At 37.9% G+C, this 25,223-nt stretch overlaps 1 protein-coding gene across 1 annotated transcript; it reads right to left on the reverse strand.

Annotated features, from left to right (window-relative positions):
* Nucleotides 1–7,970: 7,970 nt before the first annotated feature.
* LOC114411199 lies at nt 7,971–9,449 on the reverse strand. Its single transcript, XM_028374951.1, has 4 exons — nt 9,338–9,449; nt 8,859–9,250; nt 8,327–8,701; nt 7,971–8,231 (listed from the first exon to the last, which is right to left on the reverse strand). Exons 1-4 carry the CDS (start codon nt 9,447–9,449, stop codon nt 7,971–7,973), a joined length of 1,140 nt encoding a protein of 379 aa, XP_028230752.1.
* Nucleotides 9,450–25,223: the final 15,774 nt, after the last annotated feature.

Below are 25,223 nucleotides of genomic sequence, written 5' to 3' on the forward strand. Positions count from 1 at the left end.
TGCAAACTGCAGATAAGTAAATACACATCATCTGAATTTTTGATAGTTAATTGATACAAAGGAATACCATTGCTGCAGAATTGAGATTCTACTAATAAAATAAATCCTATCTTATAACTCTCATTCAACAATCAACTATTTTCTTCACCTTCCAGGTCTTAGATCAATTTGCGAGAGTTACTAAGAAGCCCACTTACCTGCAAGAATATGTTTAAGGCGCCAAGGCAAGAACCACCAAAGCTGGATGTAGTAATCCACTTCTCACAGGCAGTTACGGGCAATTTCCACTAGGTAGTTGTTGAGCAGAATATTAGATAATTCTGTTATAACAAATTGAATTCTATTACAATGCATTAGTATAAATATGTAAAGAAGTCAGCAATATGAACAAATATTAGATACTACTCTTACTATTAAATTGAATAGCATTTGAATTCTGTTAGTACAAATATTAGATACTACTCTTACTTTTTGTGGCATGGTTGTGGTTCTCTCTAGGTTCTTATCAAAGAGAAGTCCTCCTAAAACGTTTACTTATTTGGGTTGGAAAAATGGCAATCTGTTGGATTGGCCTAAGGTTATTATGTTTGGTACTTATGAAGCTAAGTTGCCAACAAACCATATTAGGAGTTACATAGGCCATGGTGGTTGAGGGCCAAAGCAAAGGATATGTTTGCCATAAGGTACCTCCCTTATCCCCATGAGGTGAGTAACCACTCTTCTACTAAGAAATAAATGAACAACTAAGGGAAGGCTCAAACACCACTTGAATGGACTAGTCACGGACAATCTTGGGTAAATGACACTAATAATCTAAGAGGTTTTGTGAAATTATACAAATTGTTTCTTTTTTAAAAAAATTTCATCAATTAGTGTAATATTTTTCAAACAATTAAGAGGGTTAGGGTAATGCAATGCAAATGAAAAGCCCTTGACTAGCTTTCATAAGAAAAAATTACAATGGGAACATAAACATGCTTCAGAAAGAAGTGAGCACAAAGAGCACGTATGCGGAAGCACAAAGTTACAATGAAGACATGAAGCTTACATCGAACCCAACACCGACAATGGCAGCGAGACTAGCAGTGAAACATACCTCAGGTCACCACGAGTTCCCCAATCCTTGCAGCAGAAACCAAAAAAGGTCCTTGGGTTAACCACGAGTTCCCGAAACAGACCTAGGTATTAATAGAACAACACAGGTACACGAAACGTACCTTATAAGTGAGTTGTCACAGTCTTCAGCGCAATGGAGAACAACACCCTTAGATGTTAATGGAGAAGAAGAGAGCGCGAGAGGGTACACGGAGAAGAAAAGAGCGTGACAGGGTACATGGAGAAGAAGAGAGCGCAAGCAAAATAGGTCGCGTATAATAAAATTTAAAATTTAAGTTCCACATCAATTTTCAATAAATAAAAAAACTGATGTTAACGTTAATATCGGTTTTATTCAACAAACCGATATTAAATGATCATACGTTAACATCAGTTCTCTGAAAATCGATGTTAACGAAGTGAAGTTAACATTGGTTTTGAAGAAAACCGATGTTAACGAAATGACGTTAACATCGGTTCTTCCATAACCGATGTTAACGGATTAATGTTAACATCGGTTTTACAAGAATCGATGTTAACGTCACTTCATTAACATCGGTTTTAAAGAAAATCGATGTTAATGAATACACATTATTTATCATTATTCCACCGTATTTATGTTAACATCAATTTTTGACAAAACCGATGTTAATCTTAATTTTTCTAGTAGTGACCATTCCTCAAAATTAGGGCCAAAGTTTGCCCGAAAGTCGGCACAGTGATTGTCTTCACGTAACGAATGCACAAATTTTAAGCGCCCGTCTTCTCATAAAATATCACGGATGCTCTCAACAATAGTTGCCTACCTATGAGAACCATGAACACCATGGTTATCTGCACATCATGACACAATATATTAATTTTAATTAAGTCTAATTCTTATGTATTCATTCATTCATTCATTTTTTTTATAAAAAAAATATTATTAGTTATTATTTGTTAGAGCTTGTGATAACACACACCCCTATTTATATATATATATATCAAGATATTTATATTTAGTTTTTTAAAAGTAAGAGAGAACATTTTCACCCCTGATTTATATATATAGATCTGCCACCAAACACCAACAATGACAATGAAAAGTGAGACAATGAGAGAAATATACAATAGGGGAGCTTGATCAAATTATTGATTGCTAATTCGGTCCCCCAACTACTAAAAATGTATTTATTGCAATAATTAATTTGTCGCAAAAAAGTGAACAATATTAGTTGATTTTTTAAGGCAAATATTAGTTGATTGTTAATATCACTTTCTAATATATTTTTTTGCTGAATCATCACTTGCTAATATTGTACCTCTTAATTAGTTAATTTGATCTTTGTGATAAAGATGTATTAACAAACATAAGATATCATTTCCCTTCCCTTTCTTTTTGCCCACATATTTTCAAGACATTTTAATAGTGTTGATAATTAATGGCTAATGCTTAGATATAAGATACTAAAATTAAATGTCATGTTCATCCTCTTGCATTTTGAAAAAGTTCCATTTCCTGGATATGTACTGTAATAAATTTTATGCTCATGTTCATCCTCAATAAATACTTTATACTTATTTACCAAATAAAATCAATAAATACCTATATATCTACACCAAGCTTTGTTACCTGGTTAGTAAAACAAATTCTTATTTTAATATTAAAATTAAATATAAAATTAATAAAGAAACATATAATGGATAAGAAAATATTTACCTTTTTGTTGTTAATTCATGTAAAATTTCCAATTATCGTCCTTAACATTGGGGGAAGTTTATAAAATATTTGTTTTATATTTAAAACTACTAAATACATTAATTACATTGGCATATGAGAATGTGGCTATATATATATATATATATATATATATATATATATATATATATATATATATATATATATATATATAATAGAAATTGAAAATACAGTGTTAACTTAAAAACCTAAAATATCAGCTTTTGGACTGGGAATATACAAAGTGAAAGAAAAAGATAAAAAGAGGATGAACGTTTATTTGCATGGAGGATGAATGATATATATATATAGGGAAAGTACGTACGTAGGCATGCATATCGAGAGAGGATCATTAATCGAGAAACAACCTAAACTTTTATGGCAGTGGTCCATATACTGTCTGCCAATTTATATTTGATCCATCAAACCCACGTGTAAGTAATTGCACGTATGCGACATGGGGCATCTTAATCGTATTTTATATCAACTAAATTCTCAAGAATGGTATTTGGTATCGAAGTTTTTACATGTACCTATAAAAATTGGCAAAGAATCAATTGTGATCAGAAAAAAGATAAAAAAAATCCGAAAACAAAACAACCAATGAATTACATTAAAAAAATATTTTTTTAACCACCACAAGGATTTGTAACTTTTTGGTAGGACCACAAGCAAGCACAAAACCAAAAACTTTGGTTAGAGGGCGCAAAAATTTAACATATAATAAGCTAAAACCAATAATGATTTATAATTAATTTTTTCCTCATTTAAATTAATTTATCTACCAAATTTAAAATAATTTAGAACTTAATTTATAAATGAGAAAAAATATGTAAAAGAAATCAATGTAATTAAAATTGTAAATAAAAAATAGTTTAATCAAAAGCAATTGTTGCTTAAATTGTGAATTAATTGGTGTTGTTATAATCAATATAAGAAAATGAAATAATTTTTATAACAATTAACATAAAATAAAATAATTATAACTAAAATTAATATGAGGAATACAAATTCACTTATGTTTTATCTGCCTAATGCACTACTAAAAAAAAGCTTTCTACATCGTCCAATTAACATCGGTTATAGCTAAAATCGATGTTAACGAAAGCGCGGTGACATTTTTATAATTAAATGGAGTTACTTAACATCGATTTTAGAAAAACCGATGTTAACTAATTCATGTTAACATTGATTATTTAAAAAACCGATGTTAACTAATTCATGTTAACATTGGTTATTTAAAAAACCGATGTTAACATGATGTTAAAATGAATATGGTAACATCGGTTTGGGCAAAACCGATGTTAAGTTCATAGAGTTAACATCGGTTTTGAGGAAGCCGATGTTAAGGAGTTGATTTTAACATCGGTTTGTTAAAAAACCGATGTAATGCATTTGATGTTAACATCGGTTTTTACAAAACTGATGTTAACTATATTCAGTTAACATCGGTTATCAATAAAAAATCGATGTTGTTATGTTTATAAGTTAAAAACATTGAGATTTCAAAAGCCGCGCGCGCTCGAAAACCTTGCCTTCCCTCTTCTCTTTGTCATCCTCCTGCGTGAAATCGCTCTTCTCTTTCTCCTCCCGCCTGAAATTTGCCAGAAATCGCTCCCTCGACACCCACATTGTCGTCGGTCGAACCCACAGAACCCCCTACACTGCCGGAAAACCCATATTGTCCTCACTGGAACCCACAGAACCTCCTACAATGTTGGAAAACCCATATTGTCGTCACTGGAACCCCACAGAACCCACATTGTCCTGGCTCGAAGAAAACCCTACATACACTGTTGCTACTACGGTGCTGAAACACTCGTCGCTACTCAAAGGTCAAAGTTTTCTCCGCGAGGTACGTAGGTCAAATTCGTGTATGCTAAGTTTCCTTGTGAGTGGTTTGACCCGAATTGAGAGTGGCATCGGATAATAAACAAAAGGTTTTTGTTTGCGATTCTACAGGCTCCGCTCACGTGCGTGTGTTGCTGGGTTCTCTTGATCAAGGTAACACTAACTTGTATACTTCATTTGACCTATTTTATTTTTTCTGGGTAGTAATAAGTAATGTTGCATGATTTTTAGTAACGTGTTATTCTGTTTGCACTATAACAGAGAATCAACCATGATTTTTGTAGATGGATCCACAGGGGTCTTGAAATTGCCTGCAATTGCTTTAACATTTTATTGTCCAACAGAGGGGGCTTGACTGTTGTTGTTTTAACATATTTTTTGTTTCTTGAGCAAGTAATGCTTAAGTATAGATAAAGCTCCCTCCAGTTCTTAGAAGACACCCCTACCTTGCAAGTATTTTTTTAAATAATGTGATTGAAGTAAATTTTTTATTAGATTTAATTAAATAAATGTTTAGTATTTTGTTTTTTCCTATTAGTCTGTTGATAGCTAACTGGAATAAAAGAAAAGCTAGGTGTCTGTTGATGGTGTTGTTATCTTTGTAGGTACATTCCTTTTGTGAAGCCTTTGTTCTATTAGTTTATGTTTTTGAACATTTGAATTTAATATAAAACTGGATTTATCCTAGGCATTTATTAGGGCATATTTATTTGGCTGCTTAGGGTCACGTTCACCAAGAGTTAGGCATTTTCAGCCATGATAAACTATTAATCTTAGCAATTTTTTATTGTCTACAAATCATGATCTTTTACTTTTATCATTCACAAGATCACAACTCATGTTGGATGTAATAGAAGTTTGAGTTATACCGTGATGATTCACTTGTGATTTCTTTATCCTAATTTCTCATTTTCATGTATAGGTTATCTAGGTCAACAGAGAAGTAGAGGTGAAGAAGTGGTCAAATTTGGTCGTCCAATAAGTAACTATTTTTTCATTGAATTTTGATGCTTTGTTTACAGCATGGGCATTTAAGCTATATGCAATTATATTGTTAATGACTCTTGACTGCATCATCAACTAGATTGCATGTTTACCCATTGTGCATTTTCTTGGGTACTATATAGGAGAGAGATATTGGTGGTTAGTTTAAATAACTGGATGAAAGGGTTGTAAAAATAATTTTAATAAAAGGAAAGAATCTAGAAAATTGTAGTCCTATTGAAATAAAGGAAACTTAGATGAGCATAAATAGAATGATAAATTACTAGAATGCATGAGGAAGTCTTGGAGATAGATATATTTTTTAACAGATTGTACCATCTTCCTCTCTATATATTGGTATTAAGGGATTTATTAATTGAAACAAATGGTTTTTTTTATTTATACTTTTCAAGCATTTAGAAGAAAAAATGTAAGATTAGGAGATGTCTTTGAGCTGATTTTGGTTCAACAGAGAGAAGAGAGTGAGTTGGTTATTCTTCCATGCTTAATTTGTTGGTTTTCTGATAGTAATCTTTCTGGTTCTCTTATTTGGTTTCCATCTAGCTGTGAATCAGTTATCATCTTGGAATATTAAATATTAGCAGTTCTTAAATTTTTAGTGTAAGTAAAATATAATTATGAGATTTTCAATTAAGTTGCCTATTACCATTCTACTTTTTTTTGGAAGGCAAAAATATGTATATTATTAATAAATAGAACAATACCAGAGGTACTGAAAATAACAAATACAAGACACAAAAGTGCCACCTTCCAAAAAGCAAACAAAACCCAACAAAACCCACCACAAGGACCCCAATACATATAACCAGAAATTTAACCAAAGGCCATCATAAGATTGGTAACCAAATTTAACCAGAAATTTAACCACAAGGACTCCATGAATAAACCTTGAAAAGCATTTACCCTCCTTCTATTTTTTTTATCAGCAAAATAGGATATGTATATTAAAATAACAGTACCACGGGTACTGTGATTACAAAAGAGTTATGGAAATCATGGTGGATCCACCTGACAAGCTGCTCAGATTGGTGAGATCCATCCTATAAAAAGAATACATAATCAAAGCCCCTTGGCTTGTGAGCCCTCCTAAATTACATCCCCACAACTATAAACATCCTAATCTGCTGAAAAGCATATTGGTAAATTGGTAGACCAATAGTTATAGTGAATATTGAAGTCTTTCTCCGATGCTCTAAGCCAAGACCACAGCAAGAACAGAGCATCATCCATCAGCTTAGAAGCGTTGAATGATTCGTTTGAGAAAAGGATCTTATTTCTGTGCTGCCACATTGACCACGTTAACGCTACCCACCAGCACTTCCAGCTATTGTTTCTTTTCCCTCCATTCATCCCATTTTGGTGCTGCAAAAAATGGTACCTGGGGATAATGGGGAATGCCCCTACTATTCCAGTCCATGCTAAGGATTCCCACCATAAAGCTAGAGATTTGGGACAATTGAAAAAGAGATGAGATGCATCCTCCTACTGAGTTCTGCAAAACGGGCATAATCTGTCATTTATCTCTATTTTCCTCCTTCTCAGATTAGATTTAGTTGGCAATCGATCCTTGATGAGTCTCCACGCAAAAATTGCAGTTTTGGATGGGATTTTTAATTTCCAAAGGTTCTGCAGTGCTTCATCCAGATTGGCACCCATTGAACTTTCTTGTAGCATGTTATATGCACTCCTTGAAGAGTAACATCCATTAGGCTCTGCTTCCCACATCCAGCTATCAGATATTTGTCGTTGGATTGTAATCTGAGAGATTTCTTCCAAAATAAGCTGAATTTGTATCCCCTTCTCTTATCCACTTCACTCTAGATTTTTGCCTCATCATGGATTCATAAGCTATAGTTGCTGTTCACAGCTATTCCTGCAAAGATTTCTTAAGCTCCATTTCAGCTTGAGATATGTTTGAACCATTGACTCCAGCCTCCAAAGCATTCATGTCCTTCTTTAAATTCTGGATTTTAGTAGCTGTAATACCACCATTTTGTAAACTCCACTGCCTTATGTGATTTTTTATGAACTTTAATTTCTGCTTGAGAACAAAACCACCCCAACCACTAGGATGATAGTTACTCCAGTTGTGAACCACCATATTCTAAAAGCTTTTGTCCTTCAGCCACCAATCCATTATCTTGAAAGGTTTAGGTCCCCAATCATTGGTTCTAGACCTCAATGAACTCCCTTTTAGTTTCCTGTATGCAGAGAACAACAACATCATTGGCCATGGTTAGCTTTCTAATTCCTGACCTCTTGACTCCACTGCCCAGCCCTCTAGAATTGAGTGACAAGATATTCATGGGTCATTCTGCTCCGTTCCCATCACTGCTGCTAATTGAGGGAAAATGCTATTGTTAATAACATCATACTTCATCTTGTCCTTACAGGTGTTTTTATCAGCATAGGACACACCCAAATCTCTAGCAATCTCCCTAGGAAGATCCTCCTCATTCTCAAAATAACTATTATTGAAGCTATTAATAGTGGCAGGGCTTTGTGAGGGACAGTCTTGCTTAGGGTTCCTCCCAGCTAGTTCCGAAGAATGAAGAAACATCCCCTCCTCATATTCTTTTTGATTAATCTTAGTGTCCGTAATCCGTGAATCAATCTCAGCCCCTCTCTTTGATATTGCTCAATAGAGGGAAAAGAGACCCCATCCAAAGTAGGTCTATAGGGATTCAGCTCAGTGAACCTCTCAAGAAAGAAGTTAACCACTGCATTCTTAACAAGGTCAGGTTGCTGGACCCAAGCACCATCAATGAGAATACCATGAACAGCATTTGAGCTTCTTCTGAAATTGATCACTTTGTGGAAGTAAGCTGTATTTTTGTCACCCTCCTTGATCCACTTAGCCCTAGATTTCTGCCTCAACAAGGATTCATAAGCATTTGAAATATCCCACAACTCTTGTTGCAAAGCTCTCTTGGTTATAACTTCACTATCAGATAGAATTCTATGAGAAGCTAGATTCTCCAAATCACATAATTTCTGCTTGAGGTTCTGAATCTTGGAAGCTTTAATGTCCCCCTGGTCTTTACACCATTGTTTTATAGTGTATCTCAAGTTCCTCAACTTATTTTTAAGGGCAATTCCCCCCCCCCCCCCAACCACCCTGCAGATCTGTATTCCAAGCCTCTTTGATCATAGAGTGGTACCCTTTATGATTAAGCTACCAGTCCACAACCCGAAAAGGCTTAGGGCCCCAGTCCACCATCCTTGTCTTCAAAATGATTGGACAATGATCAGAATAATCTCTTTGAAGGACATGTTGGGAAGTATCAGGCCACAAGTATAACCACTGATCAGACACCAAGAATCTGTCAAGCCTACTCTTGGCACTATCATTGGGCCTAAACCAAGTAAAATTGCTGCCAAAGCATCTAATATCATGGAGCTCCATCTCAGATATCCAATCATTGAAATCTGAGGTATCTGAGGTGACAACACTCCTCTGAGATAAGCTAATTCTCTCATCCTGGCTCCTGATAGTATTGAAATCCCCTAGAAAGCACCATAAACCAGTAGGATTAGAAGCCTTGAGGTCCCTCAAATCATCCCACAAGGTCTTTTTCCCAGCTAAATCACAAGGTGCATAGGCATTAAGAATTCGAATCCACTGATTCTATTTTACCCACTTCCCTTCCAGCATTAGAAAATTTCTACCCTTAACCCTTCTCTCCACCTGAAAATCTGAGTTATTCCACAAGCACAGCAATCCACCTGATGCTTGAATTGAAGGAACAAAATCCGAAGACACATAGGAATCTCCCCACATAGATTGGCAGATGAGCTTACCAAAAAGACTCCTTTTTTGTTTTTTGAATACACACAAGGTTCACCTTATGCTTCATATCCTTTATAGACATACCCTGTATAGACACCCTATAGGCTACAAACACTCCCTACATGGATATCCATTAAATAGAATTATGGTACACTTTGTTGATAAAACTAAATTAATGAGAGTGATTCTGCACCCCATAGATAGACTTCTTTGCTTACATTTTGCAAGCTTGGCTTCAAACTTCCTTATAATAGGCTGCCAAACACTCTAGCTCTTAGAAGACACCCCTACCTTGCAAGTATTTTGTTAAATAATGTGATTGAAGTAAATTTTTTATTAGATTTAATTAAATAAATGTTTAGTATTTTGTTCTTTCCTATTAGTCTGTTGATAGCTAACTGGAATAAAAGAAAAGCTAAGGTCAGACCAGTTGATAGCTAACTAGAATAAAAGAAAAGCTAAATTGCAGGGAATAATTCTCATATCTTTTTATTTCATCATTACCCCTTTTTATAGCCATTTCATACAAGATATTTTGCTAAGTTGTTATAACAGAATTTTGAAATTGCATAACCACATAGGTATCAAGTAAAATGTGGAAAAAGCTTTAAGCGCGAAGTAGAAGGAGTTCTAGAATCTGCTATCGGGCTTGCAGCTCCCCTGGTCCTTATACGAAGTCACTGAGGTACTTGGGCCTGTGTGTGTTGCGTTTTGGTCTGTTATTGCCTCTGCTATTTCTAGTCATGATTTCCTCTTGGTTGGAATTATTGTCTGATGTTGTTATCTGTGTGATATCTGGTACTGTTGTTAGTGTATTGCTATCATTTGCATGGTTTTTTTTTATCGGCAAAAATATATAAATATTTCATTATGTAAATAGTGATGAAGTACCAGAGGTACTTTTGTACATAGATAGGATCCCATAGATATGGTTCCTTAGAAAAATACTAAGGATCTGGCTGAACCCATAGAGGAAGTACACATGCCCTGCAAATCTAGTTTAAACTGTTACATTCATGAACACTCCCTACTTCTAGAAGACTGCTTTGAGATGGGAAGACCAATAGCAGAAGTGCATAGTGAAACCCTTCTCCATAACCTTGAGCCAAGACCATAGCAGAAATAGTGCGTCATCCATGACTTTACTTCCATCAAAAGATTGATTATCAAAGACTACCCTGTTTCGGTGCTTCCAAATTGTCCATGTTAGTGCTACCCACCAGCATTTCCATCTTCTAGCTCTAACTCCAACAACAGACTAGTTTTCATGTTGCAGAAAATGATCTTTGGGATTATGAGGAAATACACCAGATGAATTTATTCATGACTGAGATTCCCACCACAAAGGTAGGGTCTTGGTGCAGTAGAAAAATAGGTGTGTTGCATCTTCATTCTGGCTGTTGCACAGTGGGCACCTAGAATCATTCAACTCGACTTGTCTGGTCCTTAAGTTTTTCCTAGTTGGCAATCAATCTTTGATGAGCCTCCATGCAAACACTGTCTGCTTAAAAGGGATTTTAAGATTCCATAACTCCACGAGATTCCTATCTTCTTCAGCCCCCGTTGTCACTTCCATCAATAATCGATATGCTGATTTTGTAGAATAATTCCCACTCGGGTCAGCCTTCCAAACCCATGAATCTGGTCTGTTTTGTTGAATTTTTACTGGAGCCAGTTCCTCTAGAAATTCAGCTGCCATCCCAATTTCATTTTCAAATAAAGATCTCCTCCAACTAAACCTCCATTCCCACCCTGCATCTTTTTGGCTCCCCACACTACTGATAAGTTGGTGTTGCTGGTTGGAGATGTTGTATAATCTAGGATACTTTGCCATTAGTGAAACTCTAGCACCTACCCAAGAATCTTCCCAGAATATGAATTTATGACCACTCCCCACCCTCCACTCTGTCTGATTTTTAAATATTGTTGTGTGTTGTTGATGATTTAACTACAGCAGACCCTTTCACCAAGAAGATAAATGGTTGCTCCTCCTTGTGTCATGCAGGGCTCTCCACCCTCCATACTTAGATATAAGAATTCTACTCCACAGGTCCCCATGTTGTTGAAACAGCTCCCACTTCCACTTTCCTAGCAACGCTGTATTAAAAGCCCGTAAATCCTTTATGCCAAGACCGCCTTTGTCTCTTGGAAGGCACACAGTTTTCCAATTAACCCAGGCAATCTTTCGCTGCTCCAAGTCTCCACCCCATAAGAATCTACGCTGAATGTTGACCAGCTTGTCAACCACTTTGTCGATATCCCTGTATGAATGCAGATTGCCTCTCGTCTATGATGTCCGGCATTACCAACTTCAATCTGTTAGCAAGAGTCTTGGCCAGAATCTTGTAAAGGGAAGTCGAAGGGAAGTCGAAGTAATTTCTTTTCTTCTACATCAAAATGGTGAAGGGAAGTCGAAGTAATTTCTTTTCTTCTACATCAAAATTATCCACTTCTTTTCCTGAATGGATAATTTGCAATCATGTAAAAGGCACAATACATAGTGTAGGGGTTTGACAAATCCCTATGGGTAATTACAGAAATAAGACAAGAAAAAAATAGCAGAAAAATTAAGAAATGAGGGTACTGTTCATTAGGTTCAGCCAAAATGTCAAACAGTCTAGACGATGGGGGAAATAAAAGGATGATTAAGATTTACTAGCAAGTTACATAGATTTTTTAGTATTATATACTTGGGAGTGCTAACAAAAACTAGTCACTTACAAGACCACCTAAGTATCCTTGGAGGATTATAGTCATAGGCCTTTTCTTTGTTGAGTTTAAAAGAAAAGAAAACGGCAAATTCCCATCAGTAAACAACCCAGCAACTATCACAATCCCTGAACTGAACCCATTCAGGCCATTTTAGTCCCTCCTTTTACGGTTAAAAAATATTGCATAATAGGAATTTCTCAACCACTTCAAGGCTGCAAATTCAGATGCTATGACAAACCTAGAGAAAAGCAAAGAAAACTAACTGCTGGTTCTCCATCACTGATTTAGTGATTAAGCTAACTATTATACCAAAATTAACTGAATACAAGTATTTCAAGGGAACGTGCAAAATAGCTCCAAGATCAAAAAGAATTTTTAATAACTTAATGGAAAAAATTCAACACAGCTTATCCGAAAAGTGTGGAACTCATTAACTTAATATTTACCAACATCATTGTTTGTCATAAATTAACCCAAGAACAAGTAACCTAAAGCAGTTAATATCACCACACAATGTTGAATTAAATAAATACAGAAAGCACCAGAAATTCAACTACATAAATGATAAATATAAATGAAATTCAAGATATTGTAAAACTTCATTTAATTACACCTCTCTCACACGCATCTTCACCATATCAAAACTATAGATACCTGATGAGGCAGAAATCAATATGTAACGTTCACATATGTGATTTGAAACAAATTGCTTCACTAAATTTGTAAGAAAATGAAGATTCCCTTAGAAATTTCACAAACCAATTCTGTTAGAAATTGCAGCCCTCCATCTGATATAATGCTTATGGGATTTCACAAACAATCCCTATGGGATTTTTAGCTGCCAAATTATCTTAAAGATCTTCCCATCTGAACTTGATGAGTTGGTGTTCATGCATAATCTATAAGCTGACTTAGTGGTGTACTGTCCATTAGGTTCAGCCAACCACAACATAGTGTCTTTAACCTGTCTCTAAATAGGAACAGGGCTGATTTCCTCCATAAACAACATAGCTAAATGAATTTCATGATCAAATAAATTCCTCCTCCACCTCATGTCCCACCTGCAACTATCATGAGTAAAATGACCCATATTTGAAATGAGGGCTTTTTGCTGTCTACTTATCAGGAAAAGCTGATTATATTTCTGCTGAAGAGTGTAATGTTCCCCTAGCCACTTATTTGTCCAGAATTTAATATTTTCCCCACACCCAACCCTTCACCAATGGGAATAACCCCTTTTATCTCTACCATTTTGGAATTCTGACCAACCACTATATTTTGAAGTTATAATTCTGACCCAAAGCTGTTGCTGATCAGATGCAAAGGCCCATATCCATCTTCCCATCAAAGCTACATTGAATTTAGAGATTCAAATGCATTTGAAGCATTCCATAATTCCTGCTGTAGGGAATTTCTGTCCTTCAGCTCTTGATTAGACAGAATTCGATGAGAGGCTGGATCCTCCACCTCATTTAGTTTCTGCTGAACTGAAGATCTTCTTGACATCAATATTCCCCTGTACCTTACTCCACTGTTTTATAGCAGCTTTTAAGTTTTTCAGCTTATCTAGACAACATAGAAACATACTCATAGACTGAAAGCAAAGCAATTGCAATAAAATACAAGAAGAACCAAACATAAGGTCAAGTTGTAGCTGAATTTCTATTTGGTTTCAACACCTCTATACTGCATTCAATTTTGCTATCTTTGAAATGCAGGTTGTGCTATTGACACACACACACACACACACACACACACACACACACACACACACACACACACACACACACACACACACACACACACACACACACACACACACACACACACACACACACACACACACACACACACACACACACACACACACACACACATCCACATACCCCCCCCCCACACACACACACAGCCACAGACATATACACATACATAACCTCACACACACACACACAGCCACAGACACACAAACACACACACACACAACCACACACCCAGACACAGACACCCACATACAAACACACAACCACAGACACACACAGACATAGAAATTTAAGATAGACATTAAATTTGAGATTAAATACATAGACATTAAATTTTTAAATTAAAGAAACTCAATGTTTGACACATACTTATATTGTTTTCAAACCTAGACGATGAAATTTAAGAATAAAAGTTAAATAACTTAATTTGGAAAGTGACCATTCTCTTTAACTCTTTTTATCTTATCTTGCTCCCTCCTAAACCATTTTTCACTCCGTGCGGAAGAAGCTAAATTTAGGGATGTATCGTTGAAATGACAACATATATATTCGTTTGGTACTTGAGCTTTGAAGGGCAACAACAGCGTCTCTTGTTTGCATCCAAAGTCAGTATAATGGCAATTCACACCACAGTCATTCCAAAGAATGCCAGGCCATGGCATGGCCTTTTTAATTGATTCCCCTCTATCAGTTATCAATCTTCACCTAGCACCACCTGTCTACTGGTCCCGATATTAGCAATCTTGTTTGTCGTTCCCGATATTCATACACACGCACAACCAGAAACACACACACACACACACACACACAGCTCCAACTTTGGACTTTTGTTTCATCAGACTCGACGGGGCTCTCACCCTCGTCCGCGAAAAAAGAAGAAACCTAAAGGAACCTTGACACAAGAGTTTGTACAGTGTCAAACTTGAAGGAACCACAGACACACCCACACACAGACATATACCCAACTACAATAATAAAGCATAACCACCCTTCAAACCCAGCATTTTAAATTATATACATAAACAACTGCTGATGTCTATATTTGCCTGTAATTGAATTTTACCTTTTGTATGTTCTTGTATGTGATCAGTCTAATTTTCTATATAAACAACTGTTGTTCATGCTGAGTGAACCTTAGATTCCCGTTTGAGACTAAATGCAATGACTCTTGCGGACAATTTGCATTAGTCATTGTATTTAGTCTTGAATTGTCCGTTTGGACAGTTTGGGGAAACTGGTATTTTTAAGTTAGATTCATTCGTGAAGGTTATTATTATTTTCATTAATTTGATTAAATTTCGGTTCAATGCATTTCAAATTGTTCTCTGAGTGCATACTTGATTATCGGGAAATTCATTTCACCGATGTCATGTCGTGTACTTGGAGACCAATGCGAAATGCTGCCGAAATTTAGTCAAATTTTTGTAAATAATGGTAACCCTGACGTTTGAAGCTAACATAAAAGACAGTTTTCCTAAATGGGATAGGGCCACACCTATAAATAAAAAAGTGAGATTTTCATGCATGGAATTGCTTATATGGATCGAAGTTGGATGAATGAAAGTCGTATGAGCCCAGAATATGAGGATGGCATCGAACAATTCTTGCAATTTGCTTCAGAAAGAGGTCGGCCGAATGAAGAAGGAAAATATTATTGTCCTTGCATCAACTGTTTGAATGGAAGACGACAACTACTGGATGACATACGAGACCATCTATTGTGTGATGGGATTAAGAAGAATTACACGACGTGGATATGGCATGGTGAAGTCACAGACATGCAGAGTGGGTCCCAATCTGAACCGTTTGAAGTAGAAATGGGAGATCAGTTGGAGGACATGATTCATGACCTTGGACAAGAGTCTTTCCAGCAAGCACACGCCCTTGTGTATGAAGGATTGCAGAGTGATTCAAAGAAGCCTTTGTATACAGGGTGTAAGAATTCCTTAACCCTGTTGTCTGCTGTGTTAAGTCTGGTTAATGTGAAGGCCAGGTATGGGTGGAGTGACAAAAGTTTCACCTCACTGCTTGAGGTAGTGCACAATCTGCTTCCAGAGGACAACACGTTGCCTAAAAGTTACTATTAGGCGAAAAAGATATTGTGTCCGATGGGTATGGAGTATCAGAAGATTCATGCTTGCCCCAATGATTGCATACTGTACAAGCATGAATTCCAAGAAATGTCAAAATGCCCTATCTGCGGGACTTCACGGTACAAAGTGAAGGATGAAGAGGAAAGCAGTTCTAATGAAAACTCCAATAAGGGCCCCCTGCGAAGGTTTTGTGGCATCTTCCAATCATTCCAAGGTTTAAGTGTTTTTTTTCTCATGAGGGTGACGCAAAAGACCTTACATGGCATGCAAATGGAAGGATTTCTGATGGAATGGTCCGTTATCCGGCTGATTGCTCGCAGTGGAAGAAGATTGATGGTTTGTATCCGGATTTCGGGAAAGACCCAAGAAATCTTCGACTTGGACTAGCCAGTGATGGAATGAATCCATATGGCACCTTAAGCACTCAACATAATTCATGGCCAGTTCTACTAGTAATTTACAATTTGCCTCCTTGGTTGTGCATGAAGCGAAAATACATGATGTTGTCCATGATGATATCGGGCCCAAGATAGCCAGGAAATGACATTGATGTTTATCTAAGTCTGTTGGTTGAAGATCTGAGAAAGTTGTGGGATGAGGGGGTTGTACTGTTTGATGTGTTTCACAAGGAGACGTTCGAAATACGTGCAATGCTTTTTTGTACCATTAATGACTTTCTAGCATATGGGAATCTCAGTGGTTACAGTGTTAAGGGTCATCATGCATGCCCCATCTGTGAAGAAAAAACAAGTTACATACAACTTAAACATGGGAGAAAAATAGTCTACAGTAGGCATCACCGCTTTCTAACACCCAATCATCCTTACAGATGACTGAAAAAAGCTTTTAATGGAAGTCAAGAGCATGATATTGCACCGATACCATTGACTGGTGAGCAGGTATATCAGCGAGTTCAACACCTGAATACTGTATTTGGGAAGACCCAAAAGAAGGATAAAAGTCAGAGTTGCATATGGAAGAAGAGGTCCATTTTCTTTGATCTTCCGTACTGGTGTGATCTTGACGTTAGACATTGTATTGATGTTATGCATGTGGAGAAAAATGTTTGTGACAGTGTGGTTGGGACGCTCCTTAACATTCAAGGCAAGACGAAGGATGGCTTGAATACCCGTCAAGATCTAGCTGATATGGGTATATGATCACAGTTGCATCCAAGGTCTGATGGGAAGAAAATTTACTTGCCCTCAGCCTGCCATACTTTGTCCAAGAAGGAAAAGATAAGTTTTTGTCAGTGTCTTCATCGGGTGAAGGTTCCACAAGGATACTCTTCAAATATTAAGATCCTTGTGCAGTTGAAGGAGCTTAAGCTTGTAGGGTTAAAGTCTCACGATTGTCAAGTGCTGATGCAACAATTGTTAGTCGTGGCTATACGAGACATCTTGCCAAACAAAGTCAGGTTAGCGATAACTCGCCTGTGCTTTTTCTTCCATGCTATATGTAGCAAAGTCATTGATCCAGTCAAGTTTGATGAGTTAGAAAATGAGGCCGTAATTATACTGTGTCAGTTGGATATGTATTTTCCCCCTGCTTTCTTTGACATCATGATTCACTTGATTGTGCATCTGGTCAGAGAAATCAAATGTTGTGGTCCTGTTTATCTACGATGGATGTACCCGGTTGAGCGATACATGAAGATCTTAAAAGGGTATGCAAAGAATCTATATCGTCCAGAAGCATCTATTGTAGAGAGGTACATTGTAGAAGAAGCCATTGAATTTTGTTCAGAATACTTAGAGAAGGCTAAACCTGTTGGGCTTCCTGAGTCTCGACATGATGACAAAGTGGGTGGTAAGGGTTCAAGAGGACTGCATGTCATCACTCCAAGTGTAGAAGATTTGTTACAAGCTCACTTGTATGTCTTGAACAACAGTAATGAAGTTTTGCCATACATAGTTAAGCATGAATCTTTAGTCAAACAGAATAATCCGAAAATGTCAAAGAATTGGGTGTTGAAAAAGCATACCAAGACTTTCTGTGATTGGTTTAAAGATACAATCTTTGCAGATGAGAATGCTTCAGAAACATTAAGAAAGCTAGCAGATGGGCCTAAAAGAAATGTTATAACTTGGCAAGGATACGACATAAACAGGTATTCATTTTACACAAAAGCTCAAGATGACAAAAGTACAATGCAGAACAGCGGGGTCAACCTAAGGGCTGAATCTCAACACTTTGCAAGTGTCAATGACGCCAATCCCTGTGTAGCTTCCATCCCTTACTTTGGGTTCATTGATGAAATTTGGGAGCTTAACTATGTGAAATTTACGGTATGTGTTTTCAAATGTAAATGGGTTGACAGCAACACCGGTGTGCGCAACGATGATATAGGATTTACGTTGGTAGACCTAAAGAAACTTGGTTACCACAATGACCCTTTCATCATGGCAGAATAAGCTAGACAAGTATTTTACGTGCAAGACCCTTGTGATGAAAGGTGGTGGGTGGTTCTGCAGGGCAAAACAATTGGTGTTAATGTAGAAGATGATAATTCATACATGGACACCTATGTTAGTCCTTTGACCGCTCAAATCACTCCTAACGTTGTCGGAGAAGAAGAAGCTAACGACGTTCATGCTAATCGAAATGATCATGATGAAGGAGAATTGATTAACATCGTCTAATGTAATTTTCTGCAGAGACAGAGGTCACCAAAGCAAGTAAGTGACAGCTACATTTTTCTCTGATTGAGGCATCGGTTTTTTTATTTAGATGGTATCTTTAGGACTTCATATAGCTCATGTTTGTCGCCAGTTTCATCATCCACCACCCTTTTCCTCTCTGACTTCTCACGTTTATTGTTGTTAAACCCATATTTATGCTTTCTTCCCTTCATGTCTTGTTTTATCACAACTTTAGCCGAATCTCCTATCTTCAGCACAGCTGAATCTCTTGTCTTATTCTCCAATGACACACTTTGATGGCCTTTATCTCTTTCCTTTGTATGTTCTAGTGCTTTAGCTTCAGAATGCATAAAGCAATCTAAATTTCCCAATGATCACCAAAGGCTTCTGCATCAGCATTGACACTCTCCACCCTCTTTGGTTTATGCTTTTGTGATGCATTCCATGCTTCCTCCTTATAAATCTCAGATTTATTAGAGGTTGCACTAGAACGATCAGCACCAATCTGTGCTTCTTCCTCGTCTACCAGCTCAATATCTTTCCTTTCAACTTTTGTTTTGTAAATTACAATGTAGTTTACAAAAGCATTCTGAAGCTGGAAAATTCCGATTACTCTATGCATTCTGAAGCTGAACCACTAGAACATACAAAGGAAAGAGATAAAGGCCATCAAAGTGTGTCATTGGAGAATAAGACAGGAGATTCAACTGTGCTGAATATAGGAAATTCGGGTAAAGTTGTGATAAAACAAGACATGAAGGGAAGAAGGCATAAATATGGGTTTAACAACAACAAACGTGAGAAGGCAGAGAAGAAAAGGGTGGTGGATGATGAAACTGGCGACAAACATCAGCTGGATGAAGTCCTAAGGATGCCATGTACATGTGTATTTCTGAAGATATAGTATTTATATTCCATCAAGCATACATTGATTGTTCATTACATGTAATAGATTTTTTATAACATGGTTAATTTGTCTTGTCTCCTTCTGTGGTGGGGTTTTGTTTAATAATATTATACTTTTGCCTTCCAAAAAAAACTTATGACTGATCCTCTTTTCAGTAATCCTATTTTGTATGTTGATGTATGTTATTGTATAAAAGATCATGGGTTCTCCACCTCCCTCCACTCCTCCTCCTCCTCCTCCTCCTCCTCCTCCTCCTTCGGACGCATCGGCTTCGCCGTCTGCCGTGAAGCGGAAATGCAAAGCCTCACGTCTACGATCATTGTCCACTAGACCACCTGGTGCTGAGAGACCAGTGGTGCATGTCGATCCTGCTACCGGGAAGGCCGACGGTCCCCACAGGAAGAAATTAAGAACATATTTGGGGATTGTGGCGCGTGATAAGGTGGACGACACCTACGAGAAAAGGAAGAAGGTCCCTACTGCTCAGAAGGACCTAATTTGGGAGGATATTCAGGTATTTCTCTTTTTTTATTTGATTTTGTTTAATTAATAGCCAAAAAATACATTATTGTAACAAATAAACTTTATTTGATGTTGTCAGGCAGAATTTGATATCCCAGAGGCTTCTGACAGTAGAACGAAAAGGAAGTTACTACAGACCGTGGGGGAGAGATGGAGGCAGTTTAAATCAGACCTCACGAGGAAATGGGCCCTTGCAGCCGATCAGGACGGTGTCGAGGACACTGTCTGTGAGAAATACGGCATCAGCAAGGAAAAGTGGGCCCAATTTTGCCAGACTCACAGAGACCCTTCTTGGTAGGTATGTTCCTTGCCATTTAAGTTGTTTTTCATATTTAACATGATGTTGTTATACTTCATTCTACCCATTTCAAACATTATTGTTTAATTTTTTCAGGATGTGCGCAAGAAGGCACAGGCCATCCAGAAGCAGAATACTGCCCCCCACGTTTTGTCTCGTAGGGGTTATGATAGGACTACAAATTCAGATGAACACCTGGATGCCTTCCTGACTCAGACAATCCTATACACTAATAATGATGTGATTCTATGTCATGTCTTTCCAACATCCCTCAAGGGGGCAACATTGACCTGGTACGGTATACTCCCACCTAGATCAATAGACAGCTTTGACACCCTTGTCAAACACCAGTGTGCAGTACACAACTAGCAGATCTCACAACATGACTTCGGCAGCCTTGGCCAGCTTGCGACAAGCAGACAATGAGTCTCTAAGAAAATTCATGGACATATTTGGGCACACAGTCATCTAGATCACAAATCTTAATCCCGAGGTAGTGTTGCATTCCATGCTCTTCGCCCTACGCCCCGGCAAGTTCACAAATAGTCTGTGCAAAAAAAACCCTAGTAGCATGGACGAGTTGTGCGAGTAAGCCAAGGGCTACATCCAGATTGAAGAAATGTCCAAATTCAGGAATGAAGTTAGACAAGTCGAATAGAAGTGCAACAAGTAAGAAGAAAGCACCAAGACCGACTTACACAAGTTGGACAAGAGGCACAAGCCAGACAAGTGCCAGGTTTTCTAAAAGGGCCCAGATATGAGCGTTACACACCCTTAACGGCCAATTGCACTTCAATTCTGAAGGAAGCTTACTACTTGATGGTACCCATCAAGCTACCCCCTACGAAACCTCCCAGGTCGGGGTTAGACGCAACCAAATACTGCAGTTATCATCGCATTATTGGTCATACCACAGAAGAATGTTGGGCCCTAAAGGACAAGATAGAAGAGCTTATACAAGCTAGGTACCTAGCCTAGTTTGTCAAAAGGCCGAACAACCACCAAGCAAGAGCAAGACCTGGAGGACACCAAGAGGAGCAGCATAGGAACCACGAAGCAGAAAGAAGAAGAGATAGAGCGGAAGACTGAGGAAGACAGAGACACCAGCAACAATAGCGTGAGCAACAACCTCCATAAGAACAAGAACCCGCCCAGCAAATTAGAGGTGTAATCAACACCATTGCTGGTGGATTTTCCTATGGAGGACAATCCAACTAGTCCCAAAAACACCATCATCTCGCCATTCGGGACATTGACATTAATTTTGTCGGTGCACCATCACAACGAAGTCTCCTTCCTATCATTTTCGCGGATAAGGACTTCAAGGGTATCAACCTCGTTAACTAGGACGACCCCATGGTTGTCTCCATCATCATTGCAAACTTCATGGTGTCCAAGGTCCTCATCGGCCAGGGCAATTCCACTAACATCCTATATTGGAAAAAATTTTGGAGACTCGAGGTCTTTCCCGACATTGTCCACCCTCACGCTGGTCCACTCCTCGACTTTGCAGGTGAGAGAGTAAAAACCAGAGGCTACATGGAGTTAATGACCACCTTCGGTCAAGACAAACTCTCCAAAAGCTTCACCATAAGATATCTACTTGTTGATGCAGACACATTAAATTTTGCTTTGATTGACAACTAGCTTGGAGCCATAGTCTCCATGCCCTATTTGAAAATGAAATTCCCTACTTTGATCGGGGAGATTGTAACTGTCAAGGCATACCAAAAGCAAGCACGATAGTGCTATGTAGAGAGCCTGAAGGTAGCACCATATCCTCTTGCCAGGGAGCCTTCCAAGCCTCATCCCGCAGCAGCTAAGGGCACTCAAGTCATAAGCATGGACAAAGGATCTTCGATCTGAGCCTTGGTCGTCTACCAAGCAAGTCGGGAACACGAATTTGATATAGATCCGTGAGACGACACCTCTGACAAAGGCCCAAAACCCATCGAAGAGCTCATCAAGTTGTAGCTTGAACCTAAACTCGAGCAGTGTACGCAGCTCAATAGGGACCTCACCAATCATGAACACTGGCACATCACCGACGTGCTACATAGAAATGCAGATTCATTTGCTTGGCAACCATCTGACATGCCAGGAATCCATCCCAGCATAATCTACCACAAACTTGCCATCTGTCCCCAGGCCAAACCAATATCACAGTAAAAAAGAAAGATGGGAGAAGAACGATGCAAACCTGTCAGAGAAGAAGTGGACAAACTCCTCAATGCTAACTTTATTAGAGAAGTCAGATATTCCACCTGGCTCACCAACATCGTTATGCTAAAAAAGGCCAACGAAAAATGGTGAATGTGCACTGACTACACTGATCTGAACAAGGCGTGTCCCAAAGATGCATACTCTCTGCCCAGCATTGACAGATTAGTCAATGGACCGTCCAGGTTTCAGGTGCTAAGCTTCCTAAATGCTTACTCCGGATATAACCAGATCAAGATGCATGCTCCAGATGAGGAGAAAATGGAATTTATTATCGACGATGCCCACTTTTTCTACAAGGTCATGCCTTTTGGCCTAAAAATGTAGGCGCTACATACCAACGATTGATGGACCGAGTCGTTAAACAACAAATCAGAAACATGTCAAGGTATATGTGCACGACATGGTCGCTGTTCGGTCGCAGAAAGTGCACCGGATCGCGCAAGTAGTATAAAACGGTAAGAATCGAGTATCGAACGCTCAGGGAACTTGTGTTACTTGGTAAAGCTACTTTAGTTAATATGTGTTTAATATAAAAAGAGATGTGTTTACTATGAATAAGTGTGTAAACTAACTATTAAAAAGTAAAATCACGTGAGAAATGATGCATAAAGACAAGTAGGTAACATGTTGGTCTTCCTAATAGGTGCCTGATGTTAAAGGGATATTCTCTACTTAACAATGCTCATGTGTTCTATGGTGTCCCCTGAAATGCTAAACCCCGATTCCTCATGATAGTATAACCTAATCTTGATCAGGCATCGTCCGCAGATTCCTCTTGCTGGACTAAACTCGACCAGAACCGCATTAAGACAAACATACAACAACTAGGTTACCGTACCCCGATCCCTCGTGATAATACATTAAACTAGCCCCGTCCTATCAAGTTCTAAGAATCTGACCAATTTCCACTGTTGAATGATCCTAAAAACACATGCATCTACATGATCAAGGCAAAAGCATGAATGAAGTTCTGATAGCACAGTGAACACACAAAACATCATTAAATAGATATATAGGTATTTACATCAAGTACCTACAAAGAAGAACTAACAGAGGATTTAGCTCTCCGTAACTAGGAAGCTTCCTTTACAACAAAGAGAAGAAAAAGATGAAGGATTGAAGAAATACAAGTGGTGAGGATGTCTCCTCCACCTCTAGAACCTCACAATCACTCACAAACTCATCTCAAGCTCTTAGGACAGCTGCCTCTTCAAGCTTGGTTTTCTGCAGGTCTTCACACAACAAAATCTCTCAAACTCTCTGGAACTTGGAGCTTTCTATCTCTAGAAAACCCTAGACATGCAGAAGCTTCAAGAAAAGGCCCAAACTCCTCTTCAAAATCTGATTTCAGGATTAAATAGGCGGCTTTGTTCGTGCTTGCGAGCCAAGCACAATTCTGAACTGCTTAGCGCTTATTAGTGGATTTTGGCTTTGCGCGTGCTTTTCTCGCTCAGCGGATGGACTGAAGTGGTGCACTTCGCTGGATGACCCTTCGCTTAGCGCAAATGCACAGCTCATCCTTCTTCCAGATTCTTCCTCGCGCTCAACCGAGGAGTGTTGCACTCAACGGATGGCTCGCTAAGCCAGAAGATTGGCTTAGCGAGAGGGGGGAAATCAGCACTTCACAAACTTGCCTAATTAACTTGAAAAAATGATTATTAAACACACAAAATAGAAATACTTTGTATTTATTACCTATCTTTAACAAAAAGTAATTACAAAACTACAAAACAACCATAAATTGGAGGAGATTAGATTTGATAAAATTTAGACAAGTTTTATACATAAAAATTAGTCATATTCATCGACTAACAACTCCCCCAAATTTATAGTTTTGCTTGTCCTCAAGCAAATATAGAACGACTCATTGGTCCCCAAGTGACAATAACATATAGTGACTATGTACAAAGGTGTATGCACAAAAGTTATTGAATGCATGATACGAGAATGAAGCAAAATGCTCCCATCATTTGTCTTTCACAAAGCATGCAGTCATTCAAGGAGAAGAATAAAATGTAACCTGTACAATTAGATGCAGTTAGGCATAAGACAGATATCAAGGAAAGTAGCTTAAACCACAGTCTCATGGCTTCTATTTCACTCAAGCACAAGTGTTTAGGCTAATTATTAATAACAACTAGCAAGAGATCCAATCTTTGAATTTCATCTCTTGTCATCAAGTCAAAAATGCATAAATAGAATCAGAAGGACTTTTATAGGCTTGTAGTGAGGCTTGGCTACAAAAAATCATTGGTTTTTCTAGGATTCAAAGGCTTAGATTCTAAGAGAGCACAAATCCTAGACTTTTCCAAATATTCTTTTCAATACAATTAGCTTACTCACTAGCCTTTCACTTTAATTTTGCTTTTGACCTTATTACAACAGCACACATTTTCTTTGATTGTTTTTTTTTCTTAACACAACTTATTTGTTATGTGTACTGATGCTTTACCTTTTACATTACATCCCAATCAACTCCACTCCCCCAAATTTGGGGTCAATTTGCCTTGAACCATATGCTCTCCTAGAATCCAAACAAGGTATCTTGAGGTACTCTGATGTGTCACTATTTTCTCCTATTTCTTAACCCTTTTTGTCACTATTTTAA

Source organism: Glycine soja, chromosome 5 (assembly GCF_004193775.1).
Source record: "Glycine soja cultivar W05 chromosome 5, ASM419377v2, whole genome shotgun sequence".
NCBI lineage: Eukaryota > Viridiplantae > Streptophyta > Magnoliopsida > Fabales > Fabaceae > Glycine > Glycine soja.

What these genes read in the sequence shown, in the direction of transcription:
- LOC114411199 (XM_028374951.1), bottom strand. Translation starts at nt 9,449, where the DNA reads ATGTGGGGAGATTCCTATGTGTCTTCGGATTTTGTTCCTTCAATTCAA. An exon ending in GGTGGAGAGAAGGGTTAAGG is followed by an intron (nt 9,251 to 9,337) that starts GTAGAAATTTTC and finishes CTTGTGATTTAG; the next exon opens with CTGGGAAAAAGACCTTGTGG. An exon ending in GGGGCCCTAAGCCTTTTCGG is followed by an intron (nt 8,702 to 8,858) that starts GTTGTGGACTGG and finishes TGTAAAGACCAG; the next exon opens with GGGGACATTAAAGCTTCCAA.